General features: G+C 40.9%; 1 protein-coding gene across 1 annotated transcript in view; it reads right to left on the bottom strand.

Moving 5' to 3' along the window:
- Positions 1-19,228, bottom strand: part of HECW1 (HECT, C2 and WW domain containing E3 ubiquitin protein ligase 1) — a 248,112-nt gene that overhangs the window by 35,017 nt on the left and 193,867 nt on the right. The window contains exons 14-22 of the mRNA XM_034062430.1: positions 18,213-18,398; positions 17,484-17,618; positions 11,698-11,803; positions 11,376-11,472; positions 9,364-9,447; positions 8,279-8,388; positions 6,160-6,280; positions 4,707-4,820; positions 2,617-2,769 (exon numbers count right to left, since the gene is read on the bottom strand). Of these exons, the coding sequence (XP_033918321.1) occupies positions 2,617-2,769; positions 4,707-4,820; positions 6,160-6,280; positions 8,279-8,388; positions 9,364-9,447; positions 11,376-11,472; positions 11,698-11,803; positions 17,484-17,618; positions 18,213-18,398 (1,106 nt within the window). The remainder of the gene's footprint in view (positions 1-2,616; positions 2,770-4,706; positions 4,821-6,159; positions 6,281-8,278; positions 8,389-9,363; positions 9,448-11,375; positions 11,473-11,697; positions 11,804-17,483; positions 17,619-18,212; positions 18,399-19,228) is intronic.

Below are 19,228 nucleotides of genomic sequence, written 5' to 3'. Positions count from 1 at the left end.
TAATATAGCCGTGTCTGGCTAGGTCTGGCAGAATTACTATATAGAAGAACATGCTGAGGGTAGACTCCACAGAAGTGGTAAGCCCCACAGCATTGAAAGGCATTCAGCTCAAGAAATCTGCAAATCTAACCCAATTGTGCTCCTGTGGTTTTCATGACTGACATCAAACTTCAAGCTTTGAAAAGCCTATGAATTAATTATCTGTGACCCTAGGACTCTCAAAACTGATTCATCCATCTATGTTAACCGATGCCTCATAACACATTTGGGAACAGGAAAATGATCTTTATTTCTCGCATGTTAGAGGGAGGAGGCTCTTTTGGAATCATATCATCAAGCAAATCTGAGAAACAGAAGTTTTAGCACTGACTTTGATGAGAACAAAAGTTGGAGAAAAGACTGAGAACTTCAGAAAGCCCCATCCCTCATGACCAAATGATGACAAACAAGTTAGTTCAGTGTCCTTAGAGCAGTTGGCCTATAAGGCCTTTCTGGGAAGATCACACCATGAGTTTTAAAAAGCTTGGTCCAAATCCTGTCTTAGCTGGCTGCATAGACTTTTGAGCGCAGTACTCTAGGGTTACACATGAATAGCTGAGATCAGGCAATGTAGACAGCATAAAACCATTATAATGTCTAGATATCTACAAGCCAGTCATGGAACTTATCGAGCTAATTATAAACTCCTGGTCTCAGACAGTTATTTCCATAACAGGTTCAAGAAGTATTTCCAAGCACTTACTGGATTGCTTATCTTTCCCTTGGGTTCTGCAATCTTGCCCTATTTACCTTATGTACAAACCTCTTCCTTCATAGCATTTATTTCCATCTGCAGGCCAAGGGACTTAATTTCTCTTCCCTAAAAGAAGAAAACCGAAAATGCCCAAAGGCCAAATAACATTCTGTATACAAGTAGCCTGTATAGATACATGTAGTTGGAGAAATATTGTGCTAAGTGTCTAACTGCTAGTTATTTCTGAGTTAAATACTAACTGCTATAGAAAACCATATTAGGTGCCTTTCTGCTTGTTCTATATGCTGAAGATACCTTTAAAACCCTACCTTTTCCAAGCTGAAATCTCTCAATGAGGGAATCAAATAGAGCATATACTTTTTGCAGCTCTACTTATCACTTAAGAAAACTGCAGCTGAACTCTTTGCACCAACAGTATTTATAACAGATAAGTATCAGTGCCTATTACAGACATTGCTGAGATAACATGGCAATGACGTTTCTGGAGAAAGAGACCTCTGTCCAGTTTGCTCACAGTGTGGGCAGAATGATCATGGGCTTGCAGCTGCCTAAGTGGTCCCGTGTCCTGAAATCAAAATGCATCTTCACAAATACAGCCTTCTAAATCAAAAGTTTATGCATGCTGTCTGTTAAGCTGAACACAGGACAGACTGAATTTCTTCTGGAAAACTGGGAAGCCACTGCATAATGTCTAGTGAACAGGATTGCCTAGGGAGATGGACAAATCACAGGAATTAAGCTGCTCTCTTCCTAACGCCAGTAGAGGAACACTAGATGATCTTTAAGGTCCCTTCCAATGCTAACCATCCTATGATTCTAAGATAATGCAAGGATCATTGTTAGCATAATACTCTGCTCCTGGAAGTGGTAATACAAAAACCCCAATTCAGAGACCACCCTAGTCCCAGCAACATCCCTTTTCGCCCACTGCAACCATAATAGAAGTGAGGGTACAACCATTTAGTTGTTCTTGATCTCCTGCCCACCCCAAGGCAAAGAGAAGGAGGATCTGTTTACAAGAATAGATAGGCATGTACTATTTCCATTTCAGACAAGGATCTCTGAGAGGAGCCGGTGAGATTGATTAGACAAAAAAAAACATCACAGAACCAAACCCATGCAGCAGTACTTCTTTTGACACAAGTGAAATCCTACAAGGGATCAAATACTGCCCAGGGCTTGCAGCCCATGCTTCACTGAGCCACATCTGAAACTATCAAAGTGAAAACAACTCCCCAAGACAGACAGATCTGGAGGCAGATAGAAAAATGAGAAGATTGCATAATGCATTCAGGACTTTCGATAAAGAAACAGGATCAGCAATTTGCCTGTCCACATACTTGGTAAGGTGAAGTACCTGAGTGCGCTGCTGGCCTTGTCACAGACAAGCAGGGACACTCAGGGCAGAAAAGGGAAACCTCTTTCATTGAGCTCTTTTTTTAAGGCTTGTAGCAGGTACGGAGCAGCAACAGGTCTCGTAGTGTACAGCTCCCAAGCACAATGCAGCTGGATGTACTGGAAGACCACAGTTTCCATTCTTGAAAGGGAACCAAGGAGAGGAGGCCTGCATAAAGCAGAGCACTTCTCCCTGTCCTTTTCACATTCATACAGAAGTGACTTGACAAACATCAAGTCACAGGTAATGCAAGCAGGACATTTTAATAGTAGCACCTCATCATAACTCATTTTTCAGAGCCTGCTGTTGTATTTACACTTGCTCACTCCCTTCTGTCTCCCAGCCTAATTCCCACTTCTTCCTAGCAGAAGCAGTGACATTTAGACAGTCTAAATTCACAGCTTTTCCATTTCCATTTTTCTATTGCTCTAAAGGAATTGTTCAATTCTGCATAAAATGCTCTTACCATTCCAGGTGATTTTCAACAAAGGCAGACATGGGGCTGATCTGTACAGTGTAAGTGTCATTGGCAGAATACTCAAACAGCCCATAATAGGGATTGAAGAGCTCCTGAGACAGAAGGAAGAAGAATTCTCTGGAGGGGCCACTGTAGTCCAACCTGGAAAGGAAAAGGTAAAAAAGCTAAAATGAGGCTCATTCCCATTCAAGTGAATTCCCTGGGTTTTGCCAACACTGACTGCTGTCTAACGCCTACCCCTGCACAGTCACTGCGTTTCTAACATGGTGTATCTCTCCTCTCAAAACTTGATTCTGATCCCTGAACAGGTTATGATACTGAAACTTAACCAGCATCTAGACTGGTGTGGGAGGAATCATAACACAGGCACATCCCGTAAGTAGCATCTTTTCCTTTGCTCCAAAGGCTTGGTAGATTGAGGTACAAGACCCAGCCTTCTGGCTGGCTGGCTAGCAGAAGGCTTGCTTTGTAGTGAGTGGGTCTGAACTACCTTATGAACAGCTGGACTCACAGACCACAGCCCAGACCGAAGCAGAAATTGCTCATACTCTCCTACGCTGAGATGTAACCACAGGTACAATCTAGCTCCAATAATGCTTTCTTAGCTACAGGTACAACATAAAGGTCAGTGCTGCACAAGACCAAATCCCAACAGAACTCTCTCAAGAGAAAGTGGTGATTCCTCAGTTGTTCCATCCAAACTCTTCTACTTTTCTGGCACTTTCAAATACATGTGGTACACCTTAAGCTCTGCTTTGCTGTTGCATGACTTTGTTCTGCAGAGTCACCTTTTCTCCTTGCTTTCTAAAAATCAAGCTGTTTCCAATTATCTCAACTTGAAAAAGCACCCCAGAAAACCCAACACCAAAACAGTTTCATGAATACATTAAACCCAACTGTGATGGACTAATTAAAAACAGATCATCCTCTAATAATGGTAGGTAGGTTTTTCATTGTAAAATAAATATACATGTAGCAATGCGAACAAATGATTTGTAGCCATATATCACATGTGCCAAAAGATTTTCTGAGGTGGGCACTATTCCTTCTACTTAACAAATGTAAAGGAAGTGGAAAATTCTGCAGCTGGATCAGATGTTCTGTATTATGTTTGAAGTTATGGAAGCATAAACACAAGGGGTTGAATAATTGACTCGTGAAATGACAAAGATGATAAAGGGCAGGCTGGCCCATCCTCCTGTTACACCTCTGGAGGTTCAGTACTCTTCTCTTCGAGAAAACCAAAATCCTACCCATGGGATTGTTTAAAAAAAGAAACTTTATATGCAAAGCTACTGAAATGTGATTTCATGCCTTTGTTATATGGAACACTGGAAATATGCTCAATGATCTTTCCATTTTAAAAGCATGTGGATTAAGCCTCAATTGTAATGTAGCTCTTGAGATGAGCCAGGGTGGCTTTGAAAGGTTCTGTTTAGACTGGAAACAAAAGTTCAGGGGCTGGCTTTAATCATCCAGGAGTGGCTCATGGATTTGTTAGGCTGGCAGAAAGTTTCCTGAGAGAAGGCCTTCTCAAGAGGCTTCTGTTACTTCCAGCTTCCAAAATGGGTGAATTCAACTGTAAGAACTAAACAGCATTCACATCTCTTGCTTCAGCCAGAAAGAAGAAGTCCACATATGGATAACAAATGATTATTAAATGGCATGCAAAGCAAAAAGTGTTGAAGGAAAACCAGATCCATTTGGAAGAGTTAGAGTAACAAAGGGGATAAAGGCCTGCTCTCTAATTATAGTCCTGAGACTGACTCAGTGTGTAAACATGGGCCTGTAGTTCAGTTTTACCTTCCAGGCAGTCAAAATGCCTATGCCAACAAGATGACATTAGATTTAACCACTTAATTGTCACTTTGAGACATCTAGATGGAAGGTGCTATAAGAAAATGAAGCAGTATTGCTATTGTTATTGTTAACAAATGCTTGAGCTTAAGATGAATCACTTGGAGGTAAAACAAAACCAAAGAAACATTACATAACAAGAGAGGCTCTGCATTAGTCAACTCTATGTTTTGCAACATTAACAGCTAGTTCAAAACTGATAGCATTTTGTAGTTCCCTACCCTTCCTCGCCAACAAACGTGACGTAGAGTTTGTTCCGCTGGAGCTCCTTGCGGGAATATGCCATTACCTGGTTGAAGGTGCCCTCCAGCAAGTGGTCACGCCGTATAATTAACCTGCAAAGGGAGGCAGAAATAGAGATCTAATGACTGAGTCTTGTGTGAGCCTGTGAGGCAGAAGGTAAGCAAGAGCTGGTAAAGACAGACATTCATTGTCTTAATGAAGTTGCACACGTTACTTGGCCATTATGGGTTTTCAGTGAGTTGTTTTAGGCTTTTCTATGTGCCTCAAAGGTGAGTTTCTTCACACCGCTGTGATTAGTTTCCAAGGGTTGCTCTACTGCTAAAACTCTCTGTAACACTATGTACAAATTTGTATGGTAGAAGAGATGTGAGTTTTCTGTGTGCATGAGGCTTCTTGGGACTGGACCCAAACTCCTTCTGGATTTAATCCAGTGAAGGTCCATGGAATTACTGCTTCTGTATCAGAGTAAGCAAAGGGAGTATCAGCCTCTGTTTACAACACACCTCTCACGCCCCTGCCAACCTCTAAAACAACTTAATGAATAGTACATTTAAACATCTGTGTAAGAAATCCTTCTTGTTCATATGCTCATGGACACTTCCAAAATATATTTTATGTCTGCCTCAGACGCACTCAGCAGGACATCAAAAGGGACAAGCAATGGCTTGGACTCCCCAGCTCTGTAAGAGTATTTTGATGATGATGTTTGCCTGGAACAAATTGCCTGGCTTCATAGGTGGTTTTTTTTTTCCCTACAACAGATGTGATTTGGTAAGGAGCCAACCTGATGCATAAATTTACCAGATGCCCAGGAAATACCTTTGAAACATACAGTCTTTTGGCCAAGTTGGGTAACTAGATTGAGCTCAAGTAGGTACAGACTCAAAAGTCAAATAACAAGATGTCTGGAAAGCAAACTCCACAATCAAGTGACAAAGATCCCAAAATGCATGAAGAGAGGTGAAAATCTCTCTAGCTCAGATCCAGGAGGGTTACCAGCACAAAGAACTACTGAAAGTTAAACCTGCATGTACAGGCTAACTTCTGCAAGGCCATATTCTGGTTCTGAGTTATGCTGGTATGTAGATCCAAAGGATTTGGAGCCACTTCATCATTACAAATGACATAGTTGTTAAGCCCTAATGGGTGTTTGCCTGAACATATGATTTTTCTACTAGCAAATAACAGGCAGGAATGGGAGTCTAAAAGAATACAAATCTGTAAGAAATAAAACTTCCACACAAAAGCCACTTGAAGGTCACTCTTTTGCAGGATATACTAAGATTTCACCTTGCCCTGGTAATGGTTCATGTACAAAACTCATTCTCTGGTGTGTTTCCCGCTTCCTATCAGTGTCTTCATTCATGGATAATGATAAAAGACAAAGCTACACCATGTCAGACTATTTGAGCGACTTGCCATAATACTCACTTAATTTTACCTGGACCTTGCCCATACCCTTTGGCTTCAAGTTTTCGATAGAAATTACGCAGCTTGGCTTCGAAGTCCCTCCTATATGGAGAAGGTGCTCTTACACTTGCTCGCTGCAGACCTGGGAGGAAAATGTTGCAGTGATTACAATGATTTCCAAGGGCTGCATCTTTTTCACTAGAAGAATTGTTAACCTCGGCTTGTGTGTGCCTTTGTGCTTCCAGCCTTTAACTGTGATTGATCTGGACAGGAATTCAAGGATCAGAAAGGTGAGAGGAAGACTGGCATGCATGACTCCCACTCACAGGCACTGGTATTTAGCTTTTCTTTACTATTGCACTTTCAAGAGATCTCTCTCCTCTACACTGTATGGGAGATCTCCTTACTTGGCAGGATTAAACCTCTGGAGCTCAAAGCAACACTTCTCACTGGAGCCTAGCACCTTGGCCAAGCTGGGAATCAGGTTTCCTTATGTTAATCTGACAGTATATGAAACACTTCCAGCTATCAACACAAACCCTCTTTGTAGCATCAAAAAGGATTTATGTCAGCAAGAAATGCTACCTTTCCCTGTTGTGATTCACACATACAGCAGATTTCCAGCAACTTGGGACCTGCTTCGTTTTGAAGTCTGCATTCTCAAAGGAGCTGATTAGTCCTTTTGTATAAGCAAGTGTCATGCCATAAAGAGTCAAAGAATGGATCCATGAAATCCCATTTCCCTATCTCATTACAGGAGACAATAAAAACAAGCCCTTTAATGAGAAATCTGGCAGAAAATTCTCCATAGGAAGGCCACAAAAACCCTACCCATCACATTTATTGGGAGCACAAAGTATCGTGGCTGCCAGGAGGGAAGCACATTACTAATTGTCTCTGCTGGTAAAATAGAAAGGCATATTTACATGCAGTGCAATGAGAATCCCTTGTGGCACTTCTTCTGTTAAGGCTTTTCTTCCCTCAGGACATAAGAAGATAGGTGTTCTCATGTGCTATGTAGCCAGTGGCAGAAATGAGCAAGCAGTGTGTTGCCAGAAATTAATATCTGCCCTTCCTGTGTTTTCACAAGAACAGGTAAAAGACCAGTGCCATGGTTTCAATATTCTCTAGGCCATGTTCTCACTAAATACTTAGACCTTTGTCTTGCAGGAGACTGTTTATGACCTGCCCCAATGTAGATGAGGGGAGCTGTATTAACAACAGTGTTAAAACCCAATGATGAAAACAGGACATTCTGATAAAACATTGTCCTCCTACAGACAAGGGTTCAGCACTTAACCTTCACATTGAAAAACCTTCCAATTTTCCACCGCCACCTCTGAGAGCTGAATGTGTCTTGTCCATTAATTTTGTTTGAAACCAGGTAATTTAAATGAATGTTTAAAAAGCTCAGCCAAAACTGGATTTCTTCAGATCACATTTCTGTCGATTCCCTCCAAATGGCCACTGGACATAGCCATGCAGTGAGACTGTGGTGGGGGTTGTATATCTTGGCAGAAGGGAGACATTAGCTCCTCAAATTTCTATAGCATAAACAATAACTACAGAGACATACCACAGCTGGAAATAACCTTCTCAGACAGCATGTCTTTCTGGAAAATACGCTTCCTGTCAAACCTAAGTTAATGGGCTCAACACAGGAGGTCACACTAGATGATCAAGATGATCACCTCAGGTCTTAAAATAGATGTGCCTTGGGAAGAACAGAAGTCTTTAGAAAACCAAAGGGAGGACACTGAACTTTATCGGAGTACTGGAAGTATTGTAATACACCTTTGATTTAGAAGCTGCTCTTTGCTGCTGTCACAGAATATGAATGTGCTTCCCTGTCAGTGAGTTCTGTTTGGAGGGTACCATTCTTTTATCCTCATCTTTTCCAACTCCCCAAAAAGCAGGAAAATACCTTCTTTCATATGGACAAGCTCTGAGCTCTGTGTTTCAGCTACTGTTAACGTATCAACAGATACACAACAGCAATGGTGACTGATTCAGTAACACAGCAGCTGGGGTCAGATTTGGAGTGGGCACTGGAATTAGCAGGCTGACAGCTTCCCCTGTGTATTTATCAGAAGAAATACCACAAATGCAAGACCTTGTATTATTTTTCCCATCCCCTTACCTGGAGAATTTTGGGGTGATGAACAGGGTGAGCAGCGAGGAGAGAAACTGTAACCAGGGTGGAAGGCAGCCTGCAGTGGTATGTAGGACATAATGTCCTCTTCGAAAAGGCTGCATGGAAAAAGTGACAGGGAGAGAGTTGGTCCACATTCATCCCATGAAGTCTGGGTGCACCTCTGACCTCATGGATTCATAAAATCCACAGGTTTCCCAAATCTGGTGTGGTCACCAGTAATAAGGAACAAAATGAATTTATTGTATGTTTCATGCTAACACAGTGGCTTAATCTACATCTGAGGCTATCTAGTAAACAGGGACAACTTCAACATATTAGCAGTGAGAAGCAAAGCTATGCATATGTGTCTCCCAGGTTGTTTTTCTTGGGTCATACATTTTCATACAGCTCAGCTCTTCGACCAGTTGGATTAAGCTGATAGGTGTCATTTGTAAACTTCTTTCATTAGGCAGTGCTACAGAGCACACCAAAACCACCAGGGTAATACATTTTCCATGTAAGACCAAGACGATAAAATAAGTCCTTACCTGTGCTGAACAAAAGCAACGAGGGCTTAAAGATCAAGCTCCCTGATTCCAATAAAAATTGAAGCCTTATCTACATTACCCAAATGGAGCTCACTGCACTGTGCATCAAGGTTTCGTTAGCGTGCCATGGCCCTGTGTTTGCAGGCTGTAGTAAAACTAGCAATTTCACAAGCAGTTACATTATTTACTTACACTAAGACAAAGTTTATTCCTCTTTTTTAAAAATCAACCAAACAACCAAGAGTTTTTCCATAGAAAGACAACATTCTGATCCAATTATTTTTCTCTGCTACTTGATGGTAACAGCTATATTGATTGAGCTGGCTGGGGATGCAGCTTCCTGCACTGATGGAGGCTGCCTTCCAGGAATAAGAGTTGACAGACTGGGTGGATTATTTTGGGTGACTATCAGTAACAATAAATACTGTTGTAGTTACAAATGACCTGGAAGATTTCACAAAGTCTTTTCAATTCTAAGAGAGAGCCAACCACCTTCTCTGGTTCCATAAGTAATGACATTATGCTTTTGATCAAATTGCTTACCTTAGCAGAATTACTAAATCTGCATCACAGGACAGCTTTTCAAGCCCATGTGTACCCTCTGTCCGAATGTAATGGATCTTCTCCCTGAAACAAAAATAATAGTACTGAGAAGAAAGAAAAGACAAAGAAGAGATCATGCCAGTATCAAGGCATGAACTAAGCATAGACTCATCCCTTGGTATTTTACCAGTTCCTTTTTCTCTCTTTACAAAAATAGCAACTACCTGATTAATTTTCTAATCTCATTAACAAACTGGCAAAAAATAATCTATTTCTATCACTCAGATTTTATACCATATTTTAGAAAACAGTATGATTCTTAGTCCTCCAAGCTCGGGTATGGTGCTGTAGATGAGGTCACTGACAGACAGGGGTCTTTTGTTTAAGGCTACAACTAGTACACCACCTTTGATCAACAGAATTTGACATCATACAACTTCCTTTACCTCTGTCAGGCCTAACTGGAAAATAACACTAACATATACTTGATAATAATTGATCACACAGAAGTTATACAGTACATGTGGAAAATTGTACATTTTATTGTTTAAATGACTGCTAAGAAGGAGTGGGAAACACAGAATAGGATCCTATCAGCAGATCAGGACACTAGAAGATACAGATCTAAATTCCACTCTGTCAGTGTTTCTTAAGCACTGCCAAGTCAAAGGATTCTATCTCAAGTCAAGGATGTGCTTTAGCACCCTGCTGGGTAGGACTGCAATGTATTGCAGAATCAAGCTCCGTATAAGACAGACATTTGTCTCCTAGGAGTTTGCTTAATAGCTACTGTATAAGCATTAGGTAGTGGCTTGGGATTGCTCCTGACCTAAGGCATAATCAAAGCAATGACCTGGAGGCAAAGGGCTCAATATCCTGTTACAAATCTCATTATGTACTGGCTAAGCTGTCTAGTCCCTATCACTAGTCAATTTTGTTCTCTGCTCAAAAGGAGATAAAAGCATCATCTGTTCTCTGAGAAATGAGAATTCAAATTACAGCTGAGGAAAAAAAAAGAAGTGTGGAATAATCTGATGGTGAAGATAAAAAATTCTCAGTTACGGAAACATACATCTTGAATACTGGGAGCATTTTTCATTCTGTCTCCCTCATATTATTTGAATGTATTAATTCCTCCAGGAAGGAAGTCTAATCCTTACACCCAAAGAACTCTTTGTCTGGCCCTCACAGGTAAATAGTGAGTCAGTAGGGCTATCAGCTGAAACTGCACTGCAGGAACTCGAATGTCCTTCCTTTGCTCTCCCTTCCCTCCTTCACCAGTCCTGCAGCCATACTTTCTATTGCACAGCACAAACTAAGTTCTTGGACAAACTGGCATTGCTGAGACCAACTAATGCCAGCTTAGGTTCTTGGCCAAAACAATTAATTTAACCTTTGGAATTAGAATGAGTTTAAATTGTACTGACTTTTGGTTCTGTTTTTACTTTTCTCTTACACCTAAGGAAAGGAATAGGCATAAGAAAGAGAAAGATACAATTTGATTACTTTGGAAAGGACTTCCATTAAGTCATAAGTGAGAAAGATTAAAGGCAGCAGTAGATCTCATAATGTTCCTATTTATGAAATCTAGCGTGACAATGTCCATGGCCCGGGTGTAAATCCAACCATGAGGTAAAATCCTGGTTCTGATGAAGTTACTGGAGTTTTGCTGCTGATTTTCATTCAAACACAATTTCAACCCATCTTCTGAAAAGTGAAGTGATAATAGGAGGTGAAGACAGAGTTGCTGCTATTCTGTAACACTCAGAATGGAAATAATGTATGTCCCTGTTTGCCATAATTACTTTGATTCTTCTTATTTCTTGGGTGTCTATGGAAAATAACAATATTAACTACACAGATTCTGGTGGTCAACACCTACTTGTTACTGGTGACAGCTCTACATGAGGCCCAGCTTCATCTTCTGTACTACAGTTACTACAGTTTGGTTTTCCCCACTACCAGAAGTCCTTCCTGAAACTTGGCTTCAACAGTCTGGAAAAGAGCAGTACCTGAGTGCATGGTTTCTGGCCAAGCTGGGCTGACGCTCCTGCAGCATCTCAAAAATGTTGGGTTGGCGCAGAAATGCAACAATCTTGTCATTGTAAGCTGGAAAAGGGGGAAAAAATACAGAAGTTTTATTTACTGGGGAATAACCAGTTAAATAAATCCAGGCCCCACAGAGGGCCTGATCACATCACCATGACTGTGCAGGGCACATTGCACTGCTGGTGGGGCACAGGGCAACATGAAGCAGTGCATGTGGTTGATGAGATGTTCTAGAAAGCATCTTTGTGAGCACTGCTTTGAAAAGAAAAAATAGACTTGGCTTACCGAGAGGTAATGTCTCGTGGTGGTGCTGGTTTCTAATAGCTGTTACGAGACTATTGCCTGGTCTGGCCAACAGAGTAACTCCTCTGTTTCGAGAGACTTCAGAGGCCTACAGCATTAGAGGAAAGGGAAAGAATGATCAGAACTGATTGTTGGTAACACATCAGTCAACAAAAATGTTTTTCATCTTCACGCCTTTGACCTTCAGAATGATATGTGATGCTGAGTGACTGAAGGACAGAAAGACTACAAAAACTACAGCTTTATACTTCAGCTTAAAAAAGGCAGGTAATTCTGTGCTTCCAAATGGAGGGACACCATTATCCTCAGCTATCACATCTCTTTGATGATGCAGTGAAGGCACCAGAATGCAGACTCAAATGCCAGTTCATAAAGTTATTGCAGTGATGGAGTCCTCTGGTGCAATGAAACTAAAAGCTCTGTAATACCACACAGTCTCTTGTTCTAGCCCAACTGCATTTACTTCAAGGTTTTTACAACAATGTTAATTTGAAAAAAAGAGAAAAAACCCATAACACTGCAACATGCTGAAGGGGAATTTAATATTGGAAATAACATAAGGAAGGTATATCTATGTAGATCACAAGACAGAAATAAGCTATACTGTTGCAAAAAGGAGTTGCCTAACTTGCATAACCAGAAAGAGAAGTTGAATTGTATACACTGAAAAAGGAACATAATCTGAAGAGCTGATAGAAAGAGTGGTAAGAAGGAAATTTATCTCTACTACTTAAGTAAGGCACTTAAAGAATGCTACTAAACACAGCATCTGCTGAATGGTATCATGTCAGGAAGACAGATACATTAAAAGGTGGGAAAACACTTAGGTATGAGAATATATAAAGCCATACAATGAGGTCTGTCAATCTGTCTTCAGTAAGTCATTACTTGCTGGGTAACTTTGTGAGGGTTTGTGCAAGATGAGAGGAATCCACCTCTCTTTCATGTGTGCTCCTCCAAAATATGGCCATGGGGAAGCCAACAGAGGAGCAGTGCTACAAAATCAATGTGAGGACACCCTGTATCAGGACAAGATGTGTGAGGAATTCCAATTGCCATTCTATTGGGTTAATAGCTGCTCCTTTCTCACTGCACAAATTGTAGTACTTGGCAACTGCTTCAGGAAGAAATTGCCCCTACTCCAATATTTTAAATGCTTAGCTCTGCATCCAAGCAAATGGTGCCAACCCATTTTCAGTAGTACGGCCAAATGCCAGGTCTTCCAACTGGAAACAAATGAAAGCCGAGAAGACTGGCAAGTTGCCTCTGGACCACATAAAGCATAAAGGGTTTATATGTAACAAGATGCCAGTCAATGCACTTGATACATGTCAATCCACAGGTTAAAAACTTAAAAATCTTAATGATTCTAATTAAACATACAGTAACTGAAAACACAAAACTGCTGAGAAAGGGCATGGTGAATGTTTCACTCCACCATTCACTTATGATTTCACTTGCACCCATTTTATATTGGTGTGCTTCTCTTGACTGCAATACAGTTATCCCAGTGTCAGAGAAAACAGTCAGGCCACAGTATTTAATGGACTGATGTGCTAACCTTGGTCCAACCCTTCTCACCTTTAAACACAGAAGAACTTTCAAGCAGGCCATACACAATTCACTAAGTCCCTCTGTGCTGTGCTATGTCTCCTTCCTTTGTCTCCTTCACACACCCCCATGGGCCAACTGACACTGCAAGTCTAGCTCAGTTTTAAGCAGCTATGGCCCTCTGGCCCAGGCATCCTTCTGAAAGGAAAAGCATCTACAGCCCTTCACTGAAAAGGAGCCTTCATTCCCCACTTCCCTTCTTCCCAATTCTGGTTTAATAGCTAAAATCATCTAGATTATAGGAATCCAGTTCTGTATGCACCTTACCATAATAAATTGCAAGCGCTGTGGTGCTGTCCTCTTCATTACCAGCACTAGGCATCGCTGATGCTGTGTTTGCATCATGCTCTTTACACACTTACATCTCTAAACAATTTTTCTCTGGCAACACAAGAGGAAAATTCCCAGCTGTCCAATTAACTTCCATTCTGCTAACACTCATCTTTCTAATTTTTAGCTAATATAGTACAATTAATTGATTGCTACAATTCAGTGTTTAATCACAAGCACCTTGTCTACTTTTTAATCGTATCATTTAATTTAGATAAGCATGTTATTGTCTAATTAAAAAAAGAAGAGTGACCCCTCTAATGATTTAGTCACCTGGTTCATCTAGAGCAGGGTAATCTGACAGGTTTATGGTAGGCTTAACAGCTTTGCAATTGATACTAGGATGTTGCAACCAGAGTGGAGAGTCCAAACTATCACAGGAGCCTTTCAATGATATAATAACCTTTCCTGGGTTTTATATCACTGCTGGATTTGAGAGGCTCCTGCCTGTTTGAATTCTGCTACTTGCTTGTTGTGCTTTGGGTCAGTAAGGAGACTGATATACTGCTATATTCCAGTACCTCCTCTACTTTTCTTGCTAACCAGAAACTCTTGCCTCTCCATTATGGATGCTTGCTTCCTTCTTCTTTTGGTCTTTAAAATCCCTACCCTGTAATCATACACTTTCATTTCCATTGCAGATGGAAAGTCTCTTAGAGAGAATGGAAAGTGCTTCTGACCTGTTCTGTTTATAGCAGTGTCAGAAGGAGAGAAAGGACTTGGTGACCTATGTTCTCCTATTTACTGGTGGCCAGTACAGCTCCCTAAACTTTGCTTTTCAAAAATCAGGTAACCCAGAGAAGCATCAATCACCTTTTTCCTGTAAAAGACTGATACCTTAAGAAGTGCTTACGAAAGAATCTGTAGCATTTTTGTCAAATATATGTATATAATGCTATTTAAAAGCAAGAATCTACTCAGGCAGATAGCAAAAGTTTTTAGAGAGGTTTTTCATTTAGGAGAATGCTTCAACATAAAGAAAAACATAAATATTACAGATTTCTGAAATGGATGCTTTGTTGGAGCAAGACGGAGTACTATTATATGCACAGCCATTTAAAAACACAGCTCACCATATGGAGATTGAGAGGAAAAAGGGCAGGTTTCATCTTCACTTGGCCTATTAATAGTTGAGTAAGCCTTGAATAAAAGTACTTGGAAGCAACAATGAGCCTTCGTGAGTAGCTATGCAATAGCTTTTTCTATTCTCTACTGACAATGAATTTTAAATGTCATAAAGCAAAGGAAACTGCCGTATCTGAGAAAGCATCTTTTTATGTTCCAGTTTCATGAGGGAGTTCTAAAAGTATATTTGAAATAATAAAAATCAAATTTTTATTAGTATTGCAAGGGTTTCTGTTCAGCACCATGGATTATTAGGCAGGAATCACGCCACATTTTGGTAAGACAGAAGGATTTAGAAGATGGATGAGAGAGCTGCAGATGACTGCTTTTATACCAGCACCACAGCCAATTCACTGCACTGCCCTGGACATGGGGCTTTGAAACTTGTAGGTGACTAAGATAAAACTGGCTTTTACATGGTTTTTTAACCTGAAAGTATAAAGAAATGGGAGACCCAGTGCCCATGAAATCATCAGTTCCTATGGTTAGCTACTGTCACTGTATTTCAACCCTGCCTTATTTTGATTATTTTGGCTTTTTCTACCAAAGCTCAGTTCTTGTCATGCCTGTCCTCTCTTAGATTAAACAGATCTTTCTATTCACTTTCCAAGAATCCAGACATTACATTTGGTTTTTTGTCCACTGTTGAGTACCAAGATCACAATCTCTTAGAACCATCACCATTTCTTTATGTTGACTCACCTAAGAGTCACCACCGAGTGTGTAAAGCTGGATATTTCCTTTTTCCCACTTTGGGCTCATCTGCTCTTTCCTCAACTGATCAGTCAGTGTCACAAAGTCCCTGGGAAGTCCACATGACACTGGCAGCTCACATTGGCACTTGGGCAGGATGTCAGGTGTGTGTGCCAAGGCAGGGAGTTTTATCTCTCATTGCCCTGGCTGGCTTCTATATCCTTTCTGGCACCCACAAGCTATCCTGACTGGAACTGCCCTGTTTTGCTCTCCTTTGGGCTCAACTGATACATAATGTTCAAAACTGGTAATTGTCTTTCTTGGTCCTTCTTGCTGTCCTGGTGATGGATTCCAGAGGCCACACCACCTGCTCAGCAAAGAAACCAGCTGGACTGCAGACAGCTGACACACAGCCAGGACAAAGCCCCAAGTGTGGCCCCACAAACATGATTTATAGGACAGAAGCACATCCAAATAGACTTGGAAGAAACGTCATGGGACACATGGCTGTTAATAAATGGGCTGAGTTGCAAAGGGTTGAATCTTCACCTTGAGAACAGTGGGCTTTTAGGCACCAATAAAAAGTCCTTGTAAAACAATGGGAGTCCTTCAGTGGAGGAGTAGATACTTCCAGAGCGGAAGCTACTGACTATAACAAGGGTGCAAAAGCACTGTGGGATCGGGGCCACCAAGACAGTAGGATGAAGGCGCCAGCACTGATGGCTCCCGAGACAGAAATCTGTTTCATTGGCTGATCATGCCAAATCAGTGGCCTCAATTAACAGTTTACAATTTCCCCAGAGAATCATTATTCAGAAGTATTCAATGCTTTTCACTCCCTCCCCTGTACTTGATATATTGGGCTTATTGCAAATTGTTCTCTGCCAGTCTTGACAGCACTTGCAAAACCAAGCATATGTTTTGGCCTAGGTAACCTGAATTGCTCAGTGGTGTTTCTGCCCCTGATATGGTGAAATTGTAAGCAAGCCCTAGGCAAGCATGGGCCCAAATATGAATCAGCATGTAGGTGACTTTCACATTCATGTCAATAGTTTAGTCACAACAGCAATACTAAACTGCAGGCTGTTGGCAGATGGAAGTTGCTAAGTTGGTGAGAAGATGTGATTGAAACAGATCCATTGATACACTTCTGTCTTCAGAAAATACATTGTTGTGTTCACCCAATATGGGGAAAATCTACCCAAGCTACTCATGCCTACTTTGCCTTTGGTTCTGAAGCTCTGACCTCCTGATCCCAACCCCCTTTGGCAGTGGGAGATGTTCAGGCTGGTCCTGCTGCAATAAATCTCAACGTTAACTTCACAAGCATATCCCCAGATGTTTTTCTGGAAAAGGAAGATCTTTAATCTTTACTGCTGTTCAGCTTCATTTTTTACAGATGTTCAACTGTATGGATTTGTTACATGAAGAATCTTGATTGCTGGTACTTTTTCCTCCTTAAATCCACAACACAAACCCAGTATTTATGCTTCTATCAATCCTGCCTGTGATCCTCAATGATACAAATCACCCCCATGAAACACAGGAAAGATGTTTAATGTGACTGAAAGCTAAGGAAGCAAACATCAACACACATTACTACACTACTGCTAGGGATATCTTTTCAGAGTACAGTGTCACAGTGGGGAATGAAGAAACATCTGAAGCTGCTGAAGCAGCAGGCTATAAAAGCAATGAATGACTTCACTTAAGCAAGACTAGGATGTCAAATACAGATTCTTCTTTTAAAATCTATTTTGTCATTATTTCACTTCCATTATTTAGTTTTACTTGTTTCTTATTTTATTCTGAAAACAGTCAAAATATGAACCTGCATTACCAGCAAGCTCTGAGATAAACCCTTCAGAAACAAAAAAAATCCCTTTCTTCCACTGGAAGATGAAAATCCACAAGACATTCTGTTTAAATGCATTTTAAAGATAAGGAGTGCTTTTAGTTCTACAGACAACTGCTGTCAAAAGTAACTGTATTGATACCAGCACAGTTACCTCTCCAGCGCTGTAGCTACGGAGTCGCTGCAGATGCTGCCTGTGAGTCAGGTGATTGGGGAGACGGCCATTCTGCAGAGGGATCCTGGGATCTATGAAGGTGGTAGCACGGCTGTTGTGGTCAACAAAGAAAGACTGAAATACAAAGGAACAATGGCTTTTTGTAAGATGACTGGCAACACTGTGATGATATTGTAGGATCATAAAGTTAAAACCATTGGCTACTGTGTGTCACAAATACCCTGTTTAGGTACAGCCCATGGAAGAAATCTGCAAATGACAGCACTTTCTTACTCACAGGTAGAATAGCTCTTGGCAAATACCTGAAGCTATGTAGGTCAAAATCATGTGTAACGGTCATGTGGTAAACAAGAGAGAAGAGAATGGAACACTGCTTTAGCCTATTTAGCGGTTCCAAAAGTCACTTAGCAAAGCTTCACTGGAGGCAAAGACCTTAAGCCAAATTTTGCAGTTATGACAGATCTAAACTCTGGCTTAAACTATTCTTAATAGTCCAATGCTGGACACATACAAAATTCCAGAGAAAGCTGGGGGTCACCACTGTGCTTCAAAGCATTTGTTCTCTGCTTTTAAGCTAACTGTGCTTGCTGCTTGTCTTGTTTAAACCAAACCTCCACAAATTTTGAGTCAAGAAGGTAGGAACCTTTGGTAATCATGTAGCCCGATGTGCTGTGTTCAACAAGTGATCTGTTTTGTTGGCACTCTTACCTTGCCCTGCTGGTCAGTTTTTATCTCCCAGCCACGAGGAAGCTCCAGTCGGGTATCAGCAAACATGTTGATAAAATTTACCAGGTCTCGGTTGTGCTGATAGCGCTCAAAATTGCGAGCATCTCTACGGATCTTCAGAATCATATGCTTCAAGCATGTACTGTTAGTGAAGACTCGATAGGCACTCTAAGAGATGGAAAACAGAAGTGAGGAAAACCAGTTCTGATGTCAAAACAACATATTTGGTTATTTCATGGGACATATGCCCAAAGAACTGAAACAAATCCTTCTAGAGTAAAGAATCATTTCCATCTCATTGTTTTGATTTGAGTGACTACTTTACATGAATACCTAGAATTAAGAAATGCAATCTGGAAAGTGAAATATCCCACATTATGCACAATTCACTTGTGCATAAACTGCCTTTCCAATGTACTCCAAACAGACAGTGAGCTAAAACACCACACACTCCAGATGAATGTAGTTGTACTTATTTCAGTGCTTTCACTGGTCGATTCATGTGAGACTGAATGAAGCTAAAAAGATGCAAAGATAGTTATGTTATAATTCAAATCAAGATGCATGTGATAGGATTCATGAACTTAAGAGGACTACAGTGCAAATGTCTACATCTAAGCTTGCCACTTTATGGTCACTTCATAGCCCCAAGACAGAAACAGACACTTTCAATTCTCTATTTCTGGATGATATGAATCATTTCCTGTAAATAAGTATTTGTTTCTCCAACGACCACAAAGCATGTCAGATAGAGCTATTTTCATGAATCAGATGAATGCCACCCCTCGGGCAGCTCGTTATATCTCACAATGGTCATTAAATACACCTCCTAGAACATGCCCTGGTGCAGTTCCAAGTGAGGCAGTGTTGATCTGGTTGCAGAATAAGGACCAAAGTGAACTCTATTTGTTGCCACAGTGTATTCAGTAAAGCACAAGCCACACTTTTTCTCATCTACATGTTACTCTTGGGATCTTTTACTTTAGGGGAAAAGCTCC

The sequence above is a fragment of the Melopsittacus undulatus genome, chromosome 1 (assembly GCF_012275295.1).
Source record: "Melopsittacus undulatus isolate bMelUnd1 chromosome 1, bMelUnd1.mat.Z, whole genome shotgun sequence".
Classification (NCBI taxonomy): domain Eukaryota; kingdom Metazoa; phylum Chordata; class Aves; order Psittaciformes; family Psittaculidae; genus Melopsittacus; species Melopsittacus undulatus.
This window is presented reverse-complemented; position numbering and strand designations above follow the sequence as displayed.